Source organism: Thunnus albacares, chromosome 20, assembly GCF_914725855.1.
Source record: "Thunnus albacares chromosome 20, fThuAlb1.1, whole genome shotgun sequence".
Lineage (NCBI taxonomy): Eukaryota > Metazoa > Chordata > Actinopteri > Scombriformes > Scombridae > Thunnus > Thunnus albacares.
This window is the reverse complement of record NC_058125.1, coordinates 18,760,631-18,784,821: the sequence shown is the minus strand read 5'-3', so window position 1 is coordinate 18,784,821 and position 24,191 is coordinate 18,760,631. Positions and strand designations below refer to the sequence as shown.

General features: G+C 42.0%; 1 protein-coding gene across 4 annotated transcripts in view; it reads left to right on the top strand.

Annotated features, from left to right (window-relative positions):
• Positions 1 to 24,191, top strand: part of usp54b (ubiquitin specific peptidase 54b) — a 57,751-nt gene that overhangs the window by 22,805 nt on the left and 10,755 nt on the right. For all 4 annotated transcript variants that reach the window (XR_006399472.1, XM_044338059.1, XM_044338060.1 and 1 more), the window contains 12 exons: positions 4,674 to 4,808; positions 7,842 to 7,955; positions 8,151 to 8,233; positions 10,228 to 10,333; positions 13,543 to 13,689; positions 16,816 to 16,965; positions 17,615 to 17,807; positions 18,038 to 18,220; positions 18,580 to 18,799; positions 19,472 to 19,858; positions 20,166 to 20,293; positions 20,408 to 20,566. Coding sequence is in view for 3 of the 4 variants with exons in the window: in XM_044338059.1 (XP_044193994.1) it covers positions 4,674 to 4,808; positions 7,842 to 7,955; positions 8,151 to 8,233; positions 10,228 to 10,333; positions 13,543 to 13,689; positions 16,816 to 16,965; positions 17,615 to 17,807; positions 18,038 to 18,220; positions 18,580 to 18,799; positions 19,472 to 19,858; positions 20,166 to 20,293; positions 20,408 to 20,566 (2,005 nt within the window). In the remaining variant the exon portion in view is untranslated. The remainder of the gene's footprint in view (positions 1 to 4,673; positions 4,809 to 7,841; positions 7,956 to 8,150; positions 8,234 to 10,227; positions 10,334 to 13,542; positions 13,690 to 16,815; positions 16,966 to 17,614; positions 17,808 to 18,037; positions 18,221 to 18,579; positions 18,800 to 19,471; positions 19,859 to 20,165; positions 20,294 to 20,407; positions 20,567 to 24,191) is intronic.

The following is a 24,191-nucleotide window of genomic DNA, read 5'->3' as shown; positions in this document are numbered from 1 at the left end:
TGTACTTTTACAGCAGAGGATTTTTTTCCCCCCTAGTATAGAGCTGCCTCACAACACAATGAGCGTTTAGAGCTGCACACGTAAAAGCTTTTGTAACATGATTACAGATTGAATGGCTGCTGTGTTCCCGCAGCTGCTGATAGAAAGTAGCCAAACAGAAGATGAAGATCTGTAACATCATGAAACCCTCATAATGAACGAGCCTTATGCAGCTCTGTTCCAGCCATTTGTTGCATCAATGATGACAAATATGTGTCTGAGTGAAGGGAAGTGTTGTGTGTAATGCGCTGTGGTGTAGTAGTGTGTGTATGTGTGTGTGTGTGTGTGCGTGTTTGTGTGTAGCAGTGTCGATGTGTGTGTTCTACACGCTGTTCTGTCTCCAGCGCTTCTCTGTAATTAATTGGCTGACTGAAAGCGCTGAGCTAGCAGAGCCCACGCTGGGATGCTACACACACACACACACACACACACACACACACACCTAGACATGCACACAAATCTTACTTGCATGCCGCACACGTTAGGCTGCTACACACATGCGCTTTGAGATGCACACAAATCTTTCTTACCATGCTGGGATGCTACACACACACACACACGCACACACTCACGCAGGCTTGTGGGCGTGTTGTGTGTGAGTCAGCTGTGGGTTTACGAATCAAAGGTATTGTCGCCGTGTTAAGTGTTCACATTTTCCTGTCAGTTTTCATTAACCGTCCTGTCACTGCCGCTCTTTTGTCAAAAAAAAAAGAGGAACAGATGTAACGTTGTTGCTACAGTCTGTTTGTAGCTGTATTCCCCACGGCGAAGAAGATAAAAGTCTTGAAATAACAGGGCGAGACACACCAAATGAACTTTAACGGCATGTTAAATTATCAAATATCCATATTAAAGAACCAAAGAGATAAATTATGATTATGGGGGGGGCTTTTGTTTATGAGGGGAACGTTGAAGATTTTGTGTGAATTTTTTGTTTATCCGCAGCAGATAAAGACGCCTGCCTTCGTAGTAAACAGAAGTTCAGAGGCTGCCTGTGGCTATCCGTCTAGAAATCACTGCAACACTTTATCTCTCTCAACAGCAAAACACTCACACACATACTCAGACGCGGATACCTGAACACACACACACACACACGGGCGCGCATAGTGTGGAGGGAATAAGAGGAGAGAAGAAGAATAAAAAGGAAAGAGGTGGAAATGGAGGAGAGGGAAGGAGAAAGATGAATGAATGTGGGAGTTGGTGTAGATTGCGCCTGTCTTCACACTTAGACCAATGCGTGCTCGTGCTGGTACACACACACACACACACACACACACACACACACACACACACACACACACACACCCCTCCTTCTCTTACTCTGCCTCATCCCTCCCTCCCTCTCTCTGTAGGGTATATTCCCCCTCCATTCTCCTTGGCGCATTGCTGCAGTCAGCACAGCCACCATAACACACACACACACACACAGACGTAGACACACACACACACTCATGCACGCACCCTATTGCTCACACATTCCCCTTTTTTCCTCTTCTCTCTCTCTCTCTCTCTCTCTCTCTCTCACACACCACACACACACACACACACACACACACTCTGCTCACTGTCAGCACGACTGCATTACCTTCCCCATTGCCAACCCTCAGCCTGCACACACACACACACACACACACACACACACACACACACAGACTGAAGGCATATTGTTTTATAACATTTTCACTCTACATGATCACAGCCATCGCTGTAAACCGCTTCCAAAATGTCAAATATGACGTGAAATTTAGAAACAACCAAGCACATAAAGATGCAGAATAATAAGAGGGAATAAACAGTGTGACCAAGTCCAGGCAACACCAGGAATTGTTTACATGTCTGAATCTCACGCAGATTTAAGCTTGACTTGTGCTGGACTCTGTGACCTGTGTATCAGATCTCATGTTACTGAGGTTTGAACAACTTAGTGTGAACTTCGTGTCGAGTGTTTAGAAAGTAAATCAACCTCTGTGGAGTTCTGGCTAAGAAAAGAAAAGCTTTGGCTAATGTTTAGGTTTGATAATCTGTAGAAGATGTGAAGTCTCCAAGAGGAAACTGGCAATGTTTTATTTCTAATTCAGGAAATGTCTGGATTGTCAGGGTTGGGATGGCTGTACAAAGCACTGCACAGTGACACCAGAGATCAAGGTTTGCCTTCTGTGTGCGTTATAAAGTTTTATCTATTAAAACACTTTGGGAAAGACAGTAGTTGTGGTTAAACGTGCTATGCCTCAAGTCAGTGTTTGGACAGCCGTGGTCCATTATCTTTTCCTAACATTCACCATCTATTTTGAGATGCTTACATATGACCGTACGAATGATAATCATGCTTTAGTATCCAGAGGCGGATAGTAAAAGTAAAAATGGAATACACTGAAGTGAAGATTTTGCATATACTGTATTCATATTTCAATGCATATTTTAAAGCGGCGCTCCAGAAATATCAAACACTAACTTTTTGAAAGGGCTGTTAATAGTTGGTAGTTTAATCCTTCATAAAGAATAGCGGCTTCAACGGGGACAAAAAAAGTAGCAAAACATCCACATACATTTCTCAAATCACCCTTAAAACACGAGCCAAACTCTCAAATGTCTAAACAAACAGCTTCACTGCCTCCGCTCGTCGTCGCTCATGCCGTCAGCTGCTGTGGATACAAACACACGTGTGCTGCTTTTATGTGACTGTTAGAATATCTTTCTGTCACTTCATACAGTCCTCTCTCTCTCAGTCCTCAGGACACGGAGCACCTGCTGGTTTTCAGTCCAGCCCTCTAATCAGTGATTGAATTACCGCTGGGACAGAAAAACCAGCAGCGCGCTCAGTCCAGAGCACCAACCACCGCTCTGACATGTCAGACTGACTTGTGTTTATTTCTGTTTTTACCGTCGGTCAAAAAATAGTTTGCTCGGTTTTTTTTTTGCTTTTTCCGGCTGAGTATTCTTACCAACAAAAAATTAGGTCATTTTTATCCGTTGGCAATGTGAAGAAAGTCAGCAATGCTTTTATCTCTCTTTAGACGTCTGCAGTTCTCTCAAAAGTTACTCGCACTGCCTCTGCTTAAACTGAGCGTCATGTTTAGACTTAGATCACTGCATTTAAGGTACAGATTGACCTTGATCTCTCAATTTTCAACTACTAATAGCCTTTTCCAGGACTGCAAGGTGGGATACAACTGCTACTACTATAATAACTAACTGAGCCTGCACAATACTCGATACGTGTAGAAATGTTCATTCTGCGTATGGATGCAGATCTGCATCAGAATACACACAGTGATAGACAATCATACTGACTGGCTGATGGTGTCCATGACTTTTGCAGGAATATTAGGACCTTGTAGGATGATTTGTACAAAGTTTTAAGTTATTTATGGCCATTTAAATGAATCATGTTGTCATATCATCAGATTTTGGAGAATTTAATTGAGTACAATCGTCATCCAAATTTGGCTGTAAGTGCAGAATGCATTTATGAGTTCAGGCGTTTCAGTTGGGCCACACACTTATAGAAACAACTACAGAAAATATCAAAATAATATTTTATAATTTTTCAGGTCTTCCAAATATCTTATGTGCCAAATTTGTTAAAGATTAGATCAAATTTGTAGATTTTCTTGTTCCAAAATGTCAGAAAATTGTTCTAAGCATAAATGAGTGTAGCTCTAAACAAATTATCTCTAATCTTTGCTTTTTGTGGAAAGTTTTCACCTCTTCATGTTTTGAACATGAACAGGTATTCTAATGACTCTCCACTCATAGACTTCTGACACTTGTGACAAGTGGTTATATGTAGAGTGGTTTATATAAGTAAGCAAATGATGGATCTACAGTATCTACAATACACTTTCCTTGGATAAACTTTCCACCAAATTTCACAGAATTGTGTTAAGTATTTTTTGAGATATACTAACTATCGAAAACAGAAACTCAAGCAAATACGTCCAAAGTCATAATTCTTCCTCCTACACATTGAAATGAAGCAGCAGTATTGGAGCAAAACAGAAAACACTCAGTGGTTGTATATGGGGTCACAGCTGTGATTACTGGTCTGTCAGTTTCCTGGAACCTGCATGAATGTAAACAGTGTAAACAGCTCTTCAAACTGACTGATCCTCCTCCTCAGGCTCTGAAGGCTGCCCTCAAAACACACTTCAGTGGCCTAGCTTTCTGTCTGAGCCCGCTGAAAGAGTTTGATTTGGTTTCTATTTTACTGCTACAAAGCACTTTAAGAGCTGTTTTTGTCAGAGAAAAGTGCACTACAAACGCCATTTATTATTGATATGGTCTGATATTGAGGCCAGCTGTGCTGCGGCTCGGCCGCCGCGTTTGTTTTAGTCCAGTCTGGGTTTGTTGTGCAGCACTTTGGTCCTGACAAGTTGAAAACTAGTTCCACTGGTTCTATTTTATGGGTCAGTTGACAGAACAAGGTGCCCATTTTGTGTCGTGAGAGTTTTTTTTTCAGTCTGTAAGAAATACAGTAAACACATAAATATATATATATCCATGCACTCTAACAATGCAGAGGTCTGTAAGGAAAAGCATTTGTGGCATAGTGTGTATATTTGTAGCAGCGAAATAAAGAATTAATGAATTTCTGTGTGTGTGTGTGTGTGTGTGTGTGTGTGTGTTTGCAGAGTATCTTTGCTCAGTTCCAGTTCAGCAGTGAGCGTGTGCTGCCATCAGATGCACTGCGGAGCGCTCTGGCCAAGACTTTCCAAGACGAACAACGCTTTCAGCTGGGCATCATGGACGATGCTGCCGAGTGCTTCGTGAGTGTGCAACACAACATGGCCACACACACACAGACACACACACACACACACACACACACACACACACACACACACACACACACACACACACACACACACACACACACACACACACAAATGGGTATGAGCTGTAGAGTAAAGTCAGATTGCTTTGTGAGTGTTTGAGGAATTCTCAGATCTTTACTGCAGTCAGAAATCCAGACATCCAGCACAGCAGCGTCACAAGAAATTTGTCAAGCTTAGCGTTCAACTTTTGTTTAGACTTTGTGTGTATGTGTGTGTGTAAGTTATTGGTGCTATTAGTATATACACTGCATTATCATTATCCAATCACTGTATCTCTAAGCTGATGGAGAGCACAGGCCTTCAGCCGCACAATTCCAATAACCAGTACAAAAGACACTGCAGACATATCCAGCTAGTTTGTTGTTTAAGATGATTTATATGAAGTTATTAAGTTACATTTTATTTAAGCTGTGAAGAATATTAAATTAAAACTGACTAGCTTGATGTTTATGTGGTTATTTTGCAGCAGACAGGTGTTGGTTGCTTATTTTTTAATTTGGGTAATCACAATGCACGACTGCACTTTATGATGCTGCACTTTGACAGTTTGCGGCACTTTTTTTCAAAATCAGAAGCAGATGTCTCACAGAATGTGTTCTTCAGATGGCAGTAAGGAGTTAATCACATTGTACTTTCATGTGCTGAGATAAAGCTAATACATTTGATTATCTCTGTGGTTTTTACTGGATAAAACCATGGATGCAGATAATTAAGTGAGGAGAGAGATTGTATCTTTTTTCCATTGCTATACGATATGGGGCTCAGTGATGTCAGCATTTTATGATTTTGACTCTTCACAAAAAAATCATGAATCATGATAATCACATATAATCGCTACTAAAGGGCTAAAAGAAATAATTTCTGAACTACTAGGAGTTCTCAAAACCCTGAATGCTTTAAGAATTCCTAACAACTCCTTAAAAGTTACGTTTACAAGAATCAGAAGAATACTGTCGTTGATTTTTCAAGGTATTTTTGTCATATAATGATGAAATTCTTAACGATTTTTCACATTCTTAAGAATATAAGTATCTGAGTTTTATTAGGAGTGACACTAAGGTCCCCATTTACACCTGGCATTAATGAAGAAAAACACATCTTAATGCAAGGCTTCTTAGCCAGGTGTAAATGCAATCTGCACAGTGTGACCACATTCATAAGAAAAAAATTGTCCCAGTAAGTTGAAAGGTCACCTTGCTCCGCCTCTTCCTGCCAGCGGTAACTAGAAGTCTTCTCTCGTAAAAAAAAGTGAATGATGTCCGTTTGTAGCAGCAGTTTCCTTGACCTGGTTCCTGGCAGCTACTTTGCATATCGAGATACGATAACAATGTGGACGCAGCTGAGAAAACGAGAACGCATTTTAATACCAGGTGTACATGCAACGACCCATTGATTGGTTGTCATTATCAAGACACGGGTCACATGATAATACCAGGTGTAAATGGGGCCTAACATGTGATCTGTATCTGGATCTGTATGCATGGCTCTTTGCATTTACACCTGGTATTAAAATGTGTTTTTGTTATCTCAATTGTACCGGATCGGATCTTGATATGTCCCAGGTCATTGGAAGCAATGCCGTGGATGGGCGTTTTAGCCACTGTTACTACTGGTAGCTTTTGCCAGGCTTGCTTTAGCTGGCAGGAAGAAGTTGAGTTAAGTGACCTTACAACTTGCCGGGTGGATTTTTTTCTTATGAATGTGGTCACGTTGTACGGATTGCATTTACACTTGGCTGAGATCCAATCACAATATGAGCCTGACCATCTCCAAATGTGGTCCGACTGATCCATTCCGATCCGAATGCGTTTTGTTTGCATTAACATGTGTTATATCTAGATACAGATTGCATGTTAATATCAGGTATAAAAGAGGCCTCTGGGTCGGTTTATGCTCAGAACTAGTTTATACAACATGTTGTTTGACCTTTTCAGAAATCAAAAGTGTTTATAATTGTTAATAAAAAAAGACTTTCATAATGTTGCACTCAGTTGTTCACATTAAAAGTGACAGAGAGACTCATGTCAAGAATGAAAAAAAAAAAGAGAGAACTACAGAGAGAAGTTCAAACCCTGAGTACTTTCTCACCTCCGCACAGCTGGCCATCAATTGTGAAGTGGGTGTGAATGTTGGATATTTGCTTTCGGAAAGTTACAGAAATGGCTGCACACAACCCCCCCAAATCTGACGTCAGAAAGATGTGAGGGCGATGGGGTTTTTCCAAAGCTTTTCGACTACCCGACAAGCAGTTCTGACTGAATACTGGACCCTTAACATAATCTGGATGCACTCCCTTTAAATTTAGTGAGAATGACAGTCACAGCTTGCCACAGTGCAATGTTACACATCAGTAACACCATGCTGGACTGACTGTAACTCCATATATAAAAACAACACTGCTACCTCATGGCTTTATATTACGTATTCCCAAACTACTTCCTCATATGCAAAGATCTTAAACAGTGAGAGAGCTTTGCATTTTTCAGATAGTGTCTAATTTTGTAATTAACCTTATCATATACTGAAGGTGAAGATTAAAGTGGGACATTGTCATTAGTCACAGGTTTTTATTATTTATATCTTCCTCTCTTCAACCCTTCCTGTTGCTTTCTCTCCTCCACTTTCTCTGCCTGTTTCTTTCTGCCTTAAAGACCTCCACTGTATATGTGTGTGTGTGTGTGTGTGTGTGTGTGTTTTATGTGTGTGCCTGAGAGGCGCTGTCTGATCGATTGGTAGTAAATGTGTTCAGTCAGGGAATCAGTCGGCTTCTTATGAAATATAGATGCTGCTCCCACGGTCAGATTAACAAGAGCACCAACAGAGAGGAACGATCATTTGCACACACACACACTCACACTCACACACACACACACACACACACACACACTGTACATATGTATACAGTATAAACAAGCACACATACACACATTAATTTAGGTCCATTTTGCTATTTGTGTTTCTCAGGAGAATCTTCTGATGCGTATCCACTTCCACATCAGCGCGGAGAGTAGAGAAGACATCTGCACAGCCAAACACTGTATACCACACCAGAAGTTTGCCATGACTCTGTTTGAACAGGTGAGACACACACACACACACACACACACACACAAAGACACTTAGACACATGATGTTAAGCCCCTCTGTGACTTCAAAAAGCTACTCCATAGTTCAGTTTCGGGGGTGTAATTTAAAAAAAAAAAACAACCACACAAGTAATTTTTAAGAACACGATGTGCTGAAATGAACCTGCGGATGTATTTGTGTTTGCAGTGTGTGTGTAACAGCTGTGGAGCCACATCAGACCCCCTGCCCTTCATTCAGATGGTTCATTACATCTCCACTACATCCCTCTGGTAAGACCAGACACACACCTACACACACACACACACACACACACACACACACACACCACACACTGCAGTAAATCTGGCAGCAAGCTGAGGCTGGGTGGCAGTAAAGGAAGGTACAGCATGTTCTCTTCTTCCCCGCACCTGCTGAACACTGAACTGTGAGCACAATCACACACGTACATGCACATATACACGCACACCTTATGCACACGCACACGTATGTTCATGCATATGCAAGAGAAGGTGAGCTTGTGCATGATATGGCTCCTGCGTACAGGTAGATGTTAGCGTGCATATACGCACGCAAGGAGAAGTGTGTGAGCGTGTGTGCATCCTCAGAGCTGTTACATAAAAATCGCACACGCTCCGAGTCAATGAAATAAGGAACAGGGGAAGTAATCAATCAGCTGTTTGATTCAGTAGACCCAGGGGGCGACATAAATCTATAAGTGGAACAGTGGGTCGGAGAGACTATGAACGAGAGGGAAATAAGGGGATATATCGCTCCATATCCTGCTTGGAAATGGAACACGGCAGAGGAAATAGAGGGATGAATGGGGGGCAAAAGTACAAATAAACACAGTGTGTTAAGGTAGTTGTGGGGCACAGCGGTGCCACTGCTCTGTGTTTGTGCCTGTTAGCACTGCCAAGCTATTTTTACCCTTAGCGGAGTCTGTTGTTTACAGTTGAGATAGCCAAATATGCAAAAGTCAACATGAGTAAGATAATCAGAGGGCAACAAAAAGACAAAACAAATGTCTGGTTCAAGCAGAATTCAGACGTACGCTGGGATTCTGTAAACAGAGGTAAAAGTGCGTTGTTGTTTTTTCTGCTTTCTTAGTCTCGCATCCGCCAGTGCATCTGAAGAGGAGAGGGCGATCGTGTAGTTGAAATTGAGTGAGAGAGTGGAGGGAAGAGGTTCAGTTCATTTCGGGCTAATGGGAGGGGTGAGAGGAGAAGAGAAGAGGAGAGGAGAGGAGAGGAGAGAAGAGGGGGAGGCGGGGAGAAGGAGGAGAGATTTTGGATGGTTTTTTAAAATCGTTATTCTTAAAGGAATACTTCACCAGAAAAAAAACAATGCTGATTCATCGCACACATAATCTCATACATGGCACTGAGCTGCAGACACAAGTTAATTTTGTATTCACAGATAATAACATATATTTCAGTTTGTCCTTCAGAGGACAATTGTGCTTAAAAGGAATAAATGCAGCTCAGTATTAGAGCGTCATTGCTTTAAACCTCGTTGAAGGACATTGCCACAAACACTTTTGCTAATAAATTGTTTTATATAATTACTTAATACCACAAGAAGATTAAATCAGAGATCAAAGATCAAATTATGCTAGTTGTGGATGAACTTATGTAAAAATAATCTGTTAAAATAACAATGTTTTTTTTTTTTACAATAATCGCTCCCTGTAGGAAAATCTTTCAGCTCGACCACTTCTGGAAGGTCAAAGATCACGATCGGTCAGACAGGATTAAGAAACTTGCTGAGAACGACAGCCTCATTTCATTGACTGTATAAAGCCTCTATTTGTTCTTCTTACTTTTCCTTATTTTGTTTTCCCTTCTTCATATTTTCTGTAGTAACGCAGAGGAGAGAAAGAGTGAGGGGCTGACTCAGAGGGCCACACATCATTTGCAGACAGTTGTTTCATTTTGTGTTGTACTTCTGGCTGAACGTGTCGAAAATCTTTGAATCCTACAGCGTCTTTTTCATCAGAAGCATCAGTACCGAAACGCAGACCAAGAAACAGACAAACATAATAAGTTAAAAGAAAGAAAGATGTTTGAAAATGAAATGAAAAACGTTTCTGATGGCCACAAATCATATTTGGATTTCACAACAATCCTTATTTGTTCTGCTCTCAAAAGCTGTGTTGTTGTTTCCTGGGGAGCGCACACATTTATTGAGTTACTGTATTTATTGTGTGTGTGTGTTTGTGTGTGTGTGTGTGTGTGTGTGTGTGTGTGTGTATCCAATGCTGCAGTAACCAGGCAGTGAGGATGCTGGAGTGCAGAGAGAAACCCACACCGGACATGTTTGGAGAACTGCTCCGCAACGCCAGCAACATGGGAGACCTGCGCAACTGCCCTGTGAGAGTACACACACACACACACACACACACACACAACACACACACACACATGCATTCACACAACACACATATACACGCATTTCAATGTCCACTCAGCAACTTTATACTGTTACTATCAGTGCAGGAATAAACTGCACACACACAAAAATGTATAAGACAAACGCTGATCTTAAAGCATGTATTTTTGTTCCATACCATGTTATTTTTTTCTTTTTTGTCTAATCCAATATGAACTGAGTCAAGAAAATGAAAAAAAAAACACATTACATTTGTCTTTCCTATATTAAAAGATGATGAAAAAAAATCAATAATACCAAAATCAGGGAGAAAACCAGATTTAAAAGATATAATTTGCAACATAATCACTTTGACAGTTTTACCATTTCTTGTTTGGTTTCTGTTTGCTACTTAGTGGGTCTGTATTACATAATCAGCAACTCATTTGCATTTTCTCCCATTTTTCTCTTCACTTTCTGTTACCAGAAGCATTTTCTGAGTTGTCCTCATTGACCTCCTTTAGAGTAAACCGTGGTGCTCATCATCTTCTTGCAGCAGGAAAGAAAATTAGGATGTTATTTGGTGAAAGTCGGGGGGAAAGAAACAGAAACTATCAGCCTCATATATGCTGTATTTTCATAGTCAAGAGAGAAAAGACATAGAATGAAAGAGAGTGAGATAGAGAGGTGTGAAAGTAGGTGGACAGAGTGTGTGATTCCTTTGTTCTGCAGGTTTGTGTGTGTTGTGCTGCCACATGGGAAAGTGCTGCTGCTGAATAGCTCCAGCTTGGCGCCGCTCTCCCACCCCTCTCTGCCAAAGTGTCCACACAAAGAGCCTCCTCTCTGGGCATAGTCAAGCAGCTGCCCCCTCTCTTCACAGAGCTCCGCCATCGCCTCCACCGCTGCAGGCTCTCTAATACACACCATCAGCTTATCCACGGTCCCAACGCTGACGTCGTCGTGCGCACAGTCCTGCACGACCTGTCTCTGTTTTTCTTCCATCACTTCCAGCGCTGATCTTTTGTTAATACCACCTTGAGCTTTGCTCAAACAAAGTATTTGGATGGGGAGTGAGGCTGCTGGAAGATATTGTAGGTGCCAGATTGAGGATAGGAGAGTGTGAGGATGTTTGCTTGGTGCCAGAAAGTCGACAGAGGAAACTGTGGGAAACATTCTGGGTACACAGGTTTGGGATATTTGGTCAGTTATTGGTTTAATTCCAGCTGATGTATAGATGCAGTGGTGTGCATATGTTTTTTTCTTTACCGAAGTTCCCAATCAGTTTCCTATGAGCAGTGTTGTCCTACATGAACAAACTATTTTCTGCCAGATTTAGAACAAATTTGCTGTCTGTAATTGTGTTTTGTGCTTTTTTCATTAGCTTTTAGTCACATATAATCTCATACTTTAAATACCAAGTTGTCAGATGCTTTTAGGAGAAATATTTTCATGTTTTAGCTGTTTGAGGTGGAGCTGAATTTAACTACCTTACACACTGTTGGACAAATGAATTCATAACTTGCTGTGCATTTTTTTGCATGTATTTAGTCTGCAAAGTAAATAGAGTTATCAAATAAATAGAAGAAGTATAAAGCAGCAAGTACAAGTACCTCAAAATTGTACTTAATGATTACTTCAGTTTGTCTTCAATTTTAATCTTATTTTCATAGTTTTGGCCATCATTCCTTTGATATAGTAATGACACTGTACTCACACGTTCATCGCTAAAGTCTGGGAAAACATCACTAAAAGGAAGTCTTACAGGGCAAGTGCATGATCGTACAGGTCCCAGGTTATTTAAACCTATTAGAAAGATGAAATGAAAGTGAAAAGTACAATTATTACCCAAACTGTCTATCCCCGTTTAAAGACCAGCCTCCTGGTTTAACGTCGACCTAACAAACTGCTGTCTTCTTTACAACCTTTACATGCTTTGGTGATTTATAATAATTAATCAGTAATCATAGAAATGAGTTGCAATAAACCATAATGCTCCTTTAAGTTCAGTATATGCACTTGGTTGCTTTCCACTTGTGTATAGATGTACTGTATGGTAACTATACAGCGCATTCATCCTACATCAACAGTATGTTTACGTCCTCAGCTGTCAGAACATTGATAAAAGTGGGACTGTCTCTTTATTTCAGCAATGTGTGAGTCGGGGGGGGGGGAAGCATAAGCACAAACATTTTCCTAAAGTTGTTTCATTTTGCTCTGAAGAATGTCACGATCAGCATTCTGCAAACCTACAGTATCCTTTGACCAGCAGCGCTATTATATAACTCACGCTCTCATGGAAAGGTCTGCATAGCCTCAGCAAATAAAAAAAAAAAAAGAAAAAACAAAAAAAAAAAAGAATCTTTGCATATAAAATACAGAGATGAGAACGCGCCGATCAATGTTGTGTTATGAATCAGACCGAATCTGTTTGTACGATCATTTGATGAATGATGTTGTCACCGACTGTTTTCAGCAGTGAGACAGCACAGAGAGCTAAACTGAGGCCATGTGTCCCGTCAGTGTGTCCTAAGCTAACAGATAGCCTATGTCTCAGTGCTGCGCTGTTTGGCTGCTGCTCCCCGGCTTGTGTTTGTGTCCCTCTCTGAGAATTGAGAAGCAGACCCTGGCAAAATACCTTCCTGCCATTTCTGGTGCCAGCGCAAGACAAGCCCGACGCCCACAAAGGGAGATTTCTGTGTGTTTGCGCATATGTGTGTGTGTGCGCGCGTGTTGTGTTTGGCAAAGTGTCTGGTTGCCGGGGTGTTCTCAGGCTGTTTCCGAGGCCCGCTCTGCCAGCACTGCATGCATGCTTGTGTGTGCTCATGTTTGTAGGCCTGTGTGTTTGTGTTTGTGTGTGTGTGTGTGTGTGTGTGCACCAGCTCCGCGGTGGGTCATGACTCAAAGGAAGGATTCAGAACACACGGTTCTGAACTCAACAGAAGGCCCAAGGGACATATACAACTCAGCACAGTGCTTCTTCCTCTGTCATTCTCTCTTACAATCCTTTCATCATCTCTTTTGTCCTGCCTTTTAGCTCATTCTCCTACTGCCCGGTCTGTCCGTTTGTGTATCTGCATGCGTGCGCGTGTCAAATAAAGGGATGGTTTTAGCAACGTGCACCACGGTCAAATTCTGTGCCTCATAACACAGGCTGAATAAACCTGTTTGATTACATGCTCTCCTCTCCCCCTCCTCCCTCCTTCCATCACAGAGTAACTGCGGGGAGGTGTTGCGTATCCGCCGGGTGCTGATGAACTCGCCAGAGATTGTGTCCATTGGCCTGGTGTGGGACTCAGACCACTCTGACCTGGCGGAGGACGTCATACACAGCCTGGGGACCTGCCTGCGTCTGGGGGATGTAAGGGGATCACTCACAGATTATACACATTATATGCTCATTATAACACATAAACACATGTTATGTATGTCTATGTGAGCAGCCAAGCATGTACACCCAAACACTGACATAAATAAACAAACACATACAAGCACAGTGGACTAAATTTGTTAATGAAAAGAGCAAGAGGTGCTGGTAACTGCAAGATGTAGCGTATTATTGTCAGAAATAATAATTTGTGGTAGTGGCTACGTACTAAAAGTGTCAGTCAAGAACCTTTTATCCTTATTTCCTATCTTATGTCCTCTAAATTTGTGACAGAAAAATGTTCAGAAGTTTTTAATCTGCATATGTATTTGGATCTGCATAAAAAAATCATATTGACAATCAATCATGGGATCCATGTGCCAGATTTTCAGCCTTGCTGGTGGCAGAGCTCTAGGGATGTCAGTGTCAAGTTGTTTGGTCCACCAGTTTGGTCCAGATTGAAATATTTCAACAAATACTGGATGGATTCCCATGAAACTGGGTGCACAAAAGCATGGTCTCCTGTAGATGAATCCCAGTGACTTTGTTTGTCCAATACTTTGATTTACGACCAAATACCTGCAAACTACTCTGTGTTTAGTGCTTGTGCATGCTAACACACTAATCTAAGATGGCAACAGTGGTAAACATTACACGGAAAACATGAGAATGGTAGCATTATCGTTGTGAGCATGTTAGCAAACTGACATTAGTATTTAGCTCAAAGCCCTCTGCTTGCATACAGCTTCATAGAACTACTAGCATGGCTGTAGACTCCTCATTTAAGTAAAGGTTGTATTTCATGAGAAAATTGTGAAAATGCTCAAAAAGTCTAGCCTGATAATCAGACTGAATTTCACTTTATTCATTCAACCAGGCATTGTGTTCATGTCAGTTGTTTTGTCCCACCGACGATCCTCTAACCTCTTGAACGAAACACCTTTTCAATCCCTTCATTTCCAGGCATATGGCTCATACTCTTACTTATCATTTTCGACATGGGAGGTCAGGTATACAATATGTTTGGCATTTACAGTAGGTGGTCTAAGTCTAAATGAGAACACAGTTGCTAGGTGACAATGAAAACAGAAGATGCCTTGTTCTGTCTTCAAGAACAGCAACTGATTTTGTGTTTCCTGTATTTCATCGTGTGTGTTCCTCTGGGACTCTTACATTTTTAAAAACACCAGCATATATCACAAATTGGAGTTTTCCAGGACAATTTTCATGTAAATTGTGAATACCACATCAGGGGTCAGTTTAGTGGACTCTTCTCACAAACACTTTGAAAACAATCCCATTTGTAGGCACCATGAATACTTTTCCCAGCCAGCCATGTTGTATATTCTTATACAAGTTTGGTTACTCAGAATTACCATCATTTGGCATGAGAGTGGTGTTATTCATGTTCTAGGATATTTGTTATGGAAATTTCTGGATATGCAAAGTGGAAATCTGTTTGGAAATTCTTTGGCACGTGGCTGAACCTTCCATCTGTTATAATTGAATTGAATTTTCCCAACAAGTTCTTGCTAACAGCTAACTAACATCTAACGCTACCAGACACATTACCGCCTGGTCAGAGGTACAAATACAAAAAGTATTCAAACACACTCATGCTCAGATCTTCAGACACATGCAAGGACACACACACACAAGTAACTGCACTTGCACAAACAAACCCTTAATGACAAACGCAAATAGGGAATACAAATATGTGCATGCTGCAACGCCCAATAAACTCAACCGATCCTGTTCCAACACACTCAGAAGAACAGCAGATTATAACTCACATGACAGTAACATCCACTGACCTGACTTCTGTTACTCTAGAACTCAGGATGCTGTTCCTTCATCTCTTGCTGCAGTTTTCACACCTCTCTCACACACACACACACACACACACACACACACGCACACACAGATACACGTGTTCGACCCCTGATGCTCCGTGTCATGACTGAGTAATGTTGGTGCATTTTAATGCCACTGTAACATCTCCAGCCGCATTCTGAAGTGATATCTATGAATAATGGATCAGTGAATATGAATATGTGTTATAGTGAGTCAAGTTTTTCCCCTCCATCCTCTGTCTTCTATCTCCGCCTGCTGTCTCTCGTTTTTCATCCTGCTGCTGTGAGATGAAGCTAGTTGTTAGATACGAATCAGAGGCATAATGTATTTTCTGCTTTTGTGTTGTCATTATATCAGAAAAAGTGAATCCATCTGCCTCCCGTTTCCCTCCTCCTGGTTCACCACTTTCACTTTTTTTTTCTGTCTGTCTTTTGCATCTGCTTCCCTGCTACTGTTTTATGTTGTTTCTATTGTTAGATTAGATTATTATAGTGCTGAAACAATTACAATAAATAGATAACAATTTTGATAATCGATTAGCTTTTACTGTTATTTAACTAACAAAAATGCTGAACACTCTCTGGTTCCAGCTTCTTTAACATGAGAATTTGCTACTTTTTCTGTTTTATATCATTGTACACTGAATATCTTTGAGTTTTGGGCAATTTGAAAATATCATTTTGAGCTGCAGAAACTTGTGATGGGCTATTGTCTAACTAAATGATAAATTCATTAAAAAACAGTATGTTCAATAATGAAAATAAACTTTGCATAATTTGTAATTTTCTTGTATCGAACCGCATGGTTCTTTGCAGCAGCCAGCATGAATCACAATACTGTAATTCCTAAACCAACAACTACAGTTATTTTATCACAATTGTCTGTATAATGTGTAAATAGCAGCAGCTGTATCTGCAGCAGCTGACCTTACTAAGGCATCAGTGTGAGATTTGTGCATCATTTCTGCATGAAAGGGTGCAGGATGTATGCAGAACTGTACAGTGTGTGCAGTAAACAATGAGAGGAGAGTGAAGAGTTTGAAGGATTACTGCATACAGCATATATATACTAGGTGAGCAAAAATGTGCTTGTATTCACATTAACTCCTCTGTCTCTTTCTTCCCCCTACCGCACACCTCTCCCTCTCTCCCCTGCATCTCTCCCTCCCTCCCTGTCTCCTCCCCCTCCCTTCTCCCTCTCTCTCTCTCTCTCTCTCTCTCTCTCTCTCTCTCTCTCTCTCTCTCTCTCTCCTCTCTCTCTCTGTAGTTGTTCTACCGTGTGACAGAGGAGAGGGCTCGCCAGGCGGAGCTCTACTTGGTGGGCATGGTGTGCTACTACGGCAAGCACTACTCCACCTTCTTCTTCCAGACCAAGATACGCAAGTGGATGTACTTCGACGACGCCCACGTCAAAGAGGTGAGACACAGTTTGGACTCTGCATGCTGCAACACGGGGAGGATGTACTGTACAGTATCTGCTGCAGCTCCACTTGTGCCTCTGAGAGCAGGAACGGCAGGAACTACGCTGCATCTTAGTTTCAGTGCTGCATGGTCAGTTCTTTTGCAGCGGTGGCGGCTTGAGATTGATTATGTGTTTAAGGTTTAATCCCTGTCTTGGTTGAGATCTTAGCGTAGGTTTCAGTGCTAAAGCTTTTCTCAGTGTTGTAATACATTGTGATTTAAGCGTGAGTTATGTGTCAGAATGCAGGGAAATGATATGAATGTTGTGGTGAATGAATAGAGGAAGCTTGGTTGTGTCAAAGTGTGATATAAAGTGAACCTATACTGTATGTCCTTGACATCCCCACAGACACTGTACACACACTGTACGTTCTATTAGATTATTGAGCTAATGAAAAAGTGTGATAAAATGATATCAATAAGGACACACAGCAGCACAAGATGTGTTTGACCTTCTGCTTTTGGGGGAATATGCGTAATGTTGTAGCTTAATATGGATAGATTTACTCTCTCTATGTGTGTGTGTGGGTTTATATGTATGTTTATGTGTGTTTTTATGTGTGTGTGTGTGTGTGTGTGTGTGTGTTCCCCTGCTGCACCTCTAGATCGGCCCTAAGTGGAAGGACGTGGTGTCTCGCTGTATCAAAGGCCACTATCAGCCCCTGCTGCTGCTCTACGCTGACCCCCGTGGGACACCGGTGATACTGCAGGAGAGCCCCAACCCCTGTACCAGCTCCAACCCGCAGCTGGAGCTCCAGCACTGCAGCAGCAAGGCTGGTTACGACAGCGAGGACTCCGGTACAGCAAAGATGACACACTCTGCTACAGATCAGATCAGATTACTCAGTGTTTATCATCCGGGGGCATGCGAGGTTACAGCTTTAAAGCTCTGACCTTCAACCCTGTAATCCAACTTCTGCTTCTGTATACTGCAGAGCCTGAACTTATTTTTCTGCCTTTGACTGTAAACAAATAGGGATTCAGGATTAGTTAAAAGGTCATCTCTCTTTTCTCTTGTTCTCTCTCAGGTCGGGAGCCATCTATATCCAGCGATACTCGAACCGACTCTTCAACGGACAGCTCCAGCCACCGCGCTTCTCGCAGCCGGTCTCTCCACCAGTCCACGGGCAGCCACCTCTCCAGTGAATCCCAGACCACAGTGGTCTGTAATTACGACATCGGCACACCACCACACGGTGCTGACGCCGAAGGTAATGCTGCATATAAGTCCAGGGGCAAAGTTATCTTTACTCACAAAGTACAAGTGCACCTTCAGCTCCAAACAATTGCAAATACACAAGTGGCCGCAGTGCTTTCAGGGAGTAAGAGAAAATACTAAACTGCGGTACTTGTTTTGGGTACAGTTAAGAGCAAACAAAGGTCAGTTTTTAGTGGAAATAAGTGAGTTCTTTGTTCTTATTCTTCATCACTGCAGACTCTTCTGGTCATGTGCTTTATTAGTGGTTACACTCATATTTACTTGCACTGCTGCCTACATAATTGCCCCCTGTGGGATAAATAAAAATGATATTGGTTTTACTGTCTCTTTCTTTCTCCTCTGTCCCCTCAGAGTCAGCAGTGGAGGGTCCTCCCCGCCCTCCCTCTCCTCCCCTGCAGGAGTACAAGGAGACGGCCGTCTTCCTCCTCTCTTCCCGCCGGCCACTCACCTCCTCTTCTTCCTCTTCTCGTCCCCTGTCCTCCTCTTCTTCTTCAGGAGTAGGGGGCTGTGAGGGTGGGGTTGGGGGACCCCACTGGGAGGATGAAAGCACCAGCAGTGAGAGCAAGTCCAGGTACTGCAGCACTGATATACACGGACACATTGACTTCAGACAACCTGCAAGCGAATGGATTTTTTCATGATATCAGTGTCCAAATATTTGGCTGCTTTTTAAACATGCAAAAATGAGTTGAGATGAACTAATTACAAGTAGACTCATTAATGGAGCAGGTTCTTTATACTTTCCAATAATATTGGACCACAACTTACTAACACTACTTTAGGTCGTCCATATAAACATTTGGCGCTCATTCTATCTTTATACACCAACATTAAGCTTTGCATCCTTGCTGCTACGCCACTGCTTGCTTTTTATCTTTAATCTTGCAATTTATTTACATTGTGCACATTGTGAATTTAGAATTTAGAGTTTTTATGAATGTTTCCTCCAATATGTGTTTATGTTAATCAAATGTTTGTGTCAAGCTTGCTCATATTGTTCCAGAGCATTATTTTTGCAAGAAATGGTTAAAACCTCTACAGTCTTCTGACTGAACTGTAATGAGGTAGTTTTATCATGTATTTTAAGTCTGACAACCTTCTAAAATAAGTCATTTCTATTTTTGTCACTTCAGTAAATCTTAAGTGAGGATTCTGCACATTTGAGTAGTTTTTATTACACTATTCTTTCCACTCCTGAATTCACGAAACAGCCTTTGTAACATTCTCCTCCTTTGCTCTCTAGTTCTTCCGGAGGCCGCTACAGGCCAACCTGGAGGCCCAGGAGAGAGGCCTTGAACATCGACAGCATCTTCACCCGCCAGAGAGGTTGCTCTCTGGGCTACCACACCCCGCCTGGTCCCTCTCTCCCTCCGGAGCCCCAGGACTCTCTGCCCTTGGCGGGACCCGCTCCACCTGCACAGCCAGGGTTGCAAGAGGTAGAGGGGAGGGAGGTTGGGGAGTTGGAGGCAGGATTTGGGCTGGTCGGGCAGCCCAGGTCTCTGGGCAGTGGGCGGACGATGGGTCCCCCTGCCCCTCCACCTCTGAGAGGGGTGGAGCACCAGCCACGTCTGATTCAGAGGATGGAGAGTGGCTACGAAAGCAGTGAGAGGAACAGCAGCAGCCCCGACAGGTAGGAAACTCAAACACACAAATAACAATCAGTGTCTCTTCTTTTCTCTCTTTGTCATTCATCGCCTTTCTCTCTCCTGGTTTCTCTGCTGTCACTCTTCAAAGCTGCTTTATCAGCATGAAACACGAATGTGACATCAACAACAACAAATGGTCCAGCAGTAGTGGTCCATAACAATAACTCAATCAGTGGACACATCTGTCTAGAGATGTATGATCTGCACTCTCAACATTTTTTCCCTTCTGTCTCATTTTCTTGCACTCTGTTTTTTTGGGTTTCTTTCCCCCGTCTCTCCTTCCCTCCACAGGGAGGTGGGGCAACAGAAACGGGTGCTGATGTCAGGACCTTCATGGCGCTCGGTGCCCAAGTCAAAAAGCAGCGGTGCCATCCTGCAGGAGCTGCCCTCCCCCAGCTGGGGTGGCGGCACCAACACAGGTGTCTATTTGTGCCTGTAAATGCATGTATCTACATTAATTTGCATTTGATTTGACTGTATTTTAAAGATGTATTCATCACCTGACTCTCCTGTATGTGTGTGTGTGTGTTCAGGCTCAGGGCGCAGTGAGCTGGACGAGCTGCAGGAGGAGGTGGCGAGGAGAGCCCGCCAGCAGGAACAGCAGAAGCGGAGGGAGGCAGAGCGGGAGGCGGCCATGGGATTCAACCCCAAACCCAGCAAATTCATGGACCTGGACCAGCTCCAACACCAGGGTACGGATTAAAGAGGGGGGGGCAAGAGAAAAACAGACAGAGAAAAGTTGTCTGGAAAAGGGTGGAGGAGAAGGAAGAGATGTATGGAAGTTTAGAAGTTTGTGAGGAGAGTAGAAATTAAAGGGTTGGTTCACCCAAATTTAAACATATTTATCTCTAGTGGCACCAGGCCACGCACATAGTTTTGGTTTTGTTTGCCCAAGTTTTAAGATATCTGTCTCTGAGATTTTTGTCTCCACTCCAATACAACGGAGGGAAATGGATTTTTAAGAACTTTTAAGTGGGACTATTATTTCAGTAGAGATTAGCTCTAAAAGTGGGTTTCTCTTTTTGTGATTTGGGTGAACTGACTCTTTATGAAGAAGCCAAAATACAACTGTATTTAAAGCTGCACAGGGCAAGTTTGTAGTTTATATCCCCAGATAGCAAAGAGACGTAACAGGACTAGACATTCCTTACACATACCTTTGAATCTTATGGAGACAGTTCGGGGTTCAGTCTTTGAATCCTGCTTATTCTAGCCTGAAAAATATATCACTTTTTGGACGGTTACCCAAAAAAAAAAAAAAAAAAGTTTTTGGCATTAAATTTATGACATCGCAATTGGAAGGATGTGAGGCGAAGAGATTTAATGTTGCTGTATCATTTTGTGATGCAGGTTGCGAAAGTGTATTTTTATGTAAAAATCTTGCCCGGTGCAGCTTCGAGGTCACATTATCACCTGTTGTCTAGTTTAGCGGTCACAGTGACTTGTATGTCCATGTTTCTGTCTGACCTCCTCTTTGTCCTCACTCCCATCTGTTCGTCTGTCTCTCAATCTGTCTCCCTACGTCATTATTTTTTTATTTCTCTGTTAGTTTGGTGTGTGTTACTCCGACTCATATACATTATATATATATGTATATATATATGTATATGTATATGTATGTAGGCTTTTTTTGTGTCATCTATGAGTGTTTGTCAGAATGTGTGTGTGAGATTTTACCTGAGCTTTAGCTGGACAGTACAAAGAGTAAATCCCTGATTTTTAACCTACATAGAAGCTCCTGTGGGATGTTTACTGACCAGAGTGACCCCCATTTAAAACCACAATCCCAGTTCAAGTTCAGAGCTCTGACATCTAGGCCAAACTCTTGGGAGTTCACAATGTGTGTGTGTGTGTGTGTTTCTCAGTTCACAAAAACTCACTCTGTATGTGTGTGTGTTATTCTGTTTTCCTCTCTTTATATATATGTGTATATGTGCTTGAATATGCTTGTATCTCTCTATGTTTATGTTTATATCCATGCACATACAACTATACATTTTACATATAAACATACATATGAATAGTCATTTATGTACCTGGTGTGTACAGTGTATCTTCGTGTGTGTGTGTGTGAGACTGTGTGAGCTGTAGACTTGACATTTGGACTCCAGCCATACTTATAGGGGCACTCCACCAATTTTACATGTCAAAGTCAATTTACTTGTGTATAATGTCGTCTGTGACCCAGGAGGAGCTTTGTCAGGTCCGAGAAAATTACTCAGCTGACATCAGCTGAGGCTCGGGGAATACAAATTTATGTTACAAACCGGTGGCGTAGAATTTTGGGCATATACAGTACTATGAAGGGAGGGTCTAACAAAAGATAGAGTTGCTTTATATTAGGATATTTTGGCCTTTGCATCAATTTTGCACATTACTTTTTAGCCATGTAAGCTAGGGATGCATGATAATATCGGCACGTCATCGGTATCGGCCGATAAAAGCTCTAAAATTAAATATCTGCAATGGCCTGAAATGAACATTTCTGCCGATTATGAGAGGCCAATTTGTTGCCTTCTCCTCCGCCGCCCGACTGTGCTTCCCTCCATGAACTGTTTCACCCTCACGGTCCCGGTGCGGAGGAAGCACCAGGACCCAAATCACAAAAACAGGTGAAACAGTTCACGGAGGAGCTGCTATGTTTGGCTGCACAGATAGGAAACACCTTGGCTGACAGGATGTACAACTCTTTCTTGATCATACTTAATACAATCTATGATTGCGTGCATAATAGTCTCCTCAGCCAGCTGGAAAAAAAATATGTGATAGAAGAAAATAGAAATGTTAGCATGCTCATACGCTAAACTAAGATGACAAACCATGCTAGCATTTAGCTGCGCAGCCTCACAGAACCGCTGAGGTGGCTGTAGACTCTTAGTTGTGTTTATTCTGTCTAGCAAGTCCCCCAACTTTATGGATGTGCAGCACTAAATCACTCTACTCTTTCCAGTGACAACTATAAAGACTTGAGACTGGACCCGGACTTAATTGCTGTGAGACTTGACTTTACTTAACAATGAAAGGCAAAACATTCACAAATTTCTCAAAACTCTTCTCCGTCTTTCTTCAATTTTAAACCCTAAAAATGTCAAGCAGCATTTGCATAGCCACTCACACTATTTTATTACATGTGCATTGAAAAGACTCCATTGAAACGATCTCAAGGACACCAATAACAGCTTTAATTAGTTCTGAAAGAACAATGTTAACACGCTGTATCATCAGCATTCAGACAGCTGAAAGATTTGCATCTTGACTTGTAGACTTGTGGTTTGACTTGGACCAAATGACTTTGAGACTTTGCCAAAATGTTTGTCCATATTTCTGTATGTGTGTGTTTTCATGCATACAGTATTTAGTCCATGCATCCACAACTCATATTTGTGCGTTCCTCTATTCAGAAAAAGTGTGTGTGTGCAGTATTATGTTTGTGTGTGTCTGTGTGTGCAGTATTATGTTTGTGTGTGTCTGTGTGTGTGTGTGTAAGAAAGAGTCTTGTATGAACTGCAGGTGTGCAGGTTTTCCCCTCCAGCTCAGAACTAACTAAATCTATATCAGGGATTATTATGTTGTGTCCTGTCTGTCCTACTGTGTGTGCTTCAGTGTGTTCAGCCTTGACACACACACACATACACACACACACACACACACACACACACACACACACACACACACACATACACACACAGAAACACACATGCACCCCTGTGAGTACACTCAACCTTGATGAAGTGAAAGGACGACTTGCGAACAAACAGATGGCATCACTACCAGTGTGATTACGTAACAGAATTTGGTTTCCCACATCCGTATCGATGGTTTCAGACGGGCTCCAAACAATCTGCCTCAGTGTTTTAGAGGACATTTCAGCCAACAACAACAACAGAGCTGCCATCAGCCTTCCTTTATTCTGTCTCTATCAATCAAAAGTCTGTAAGCTCTCGCCAAATGGGTGATGGCTGCTCTTTTGTTGTTCTGTTTTGCATCTTCTTTTAACAAACTAACACCATTCAGGGTGCGTTCAAAAGCTGCGCACCATAGAAAGCTTTGTCTGACAAAAATCTTTTGTCCTCTTTTCCTCTCTGGTGTCTATGGCTTCATGAACGTAACCTCAACGTTACTCCTCACGTATCTAACCTTGACTTTTTGACTTACTAACAAGTTTACACATTGATGTATTTACAATAGAGTTGCAAAGTGGGAGAAGATGCAAGTTTTGGAAACGTTTTTCCCCACTGTAAAGTCTTCCTCGTCGTAGAAACACAAGTGTCTTCTCTGAGATTATGTAACGTTTTTGAAACAAGTGGCAATAGAAAG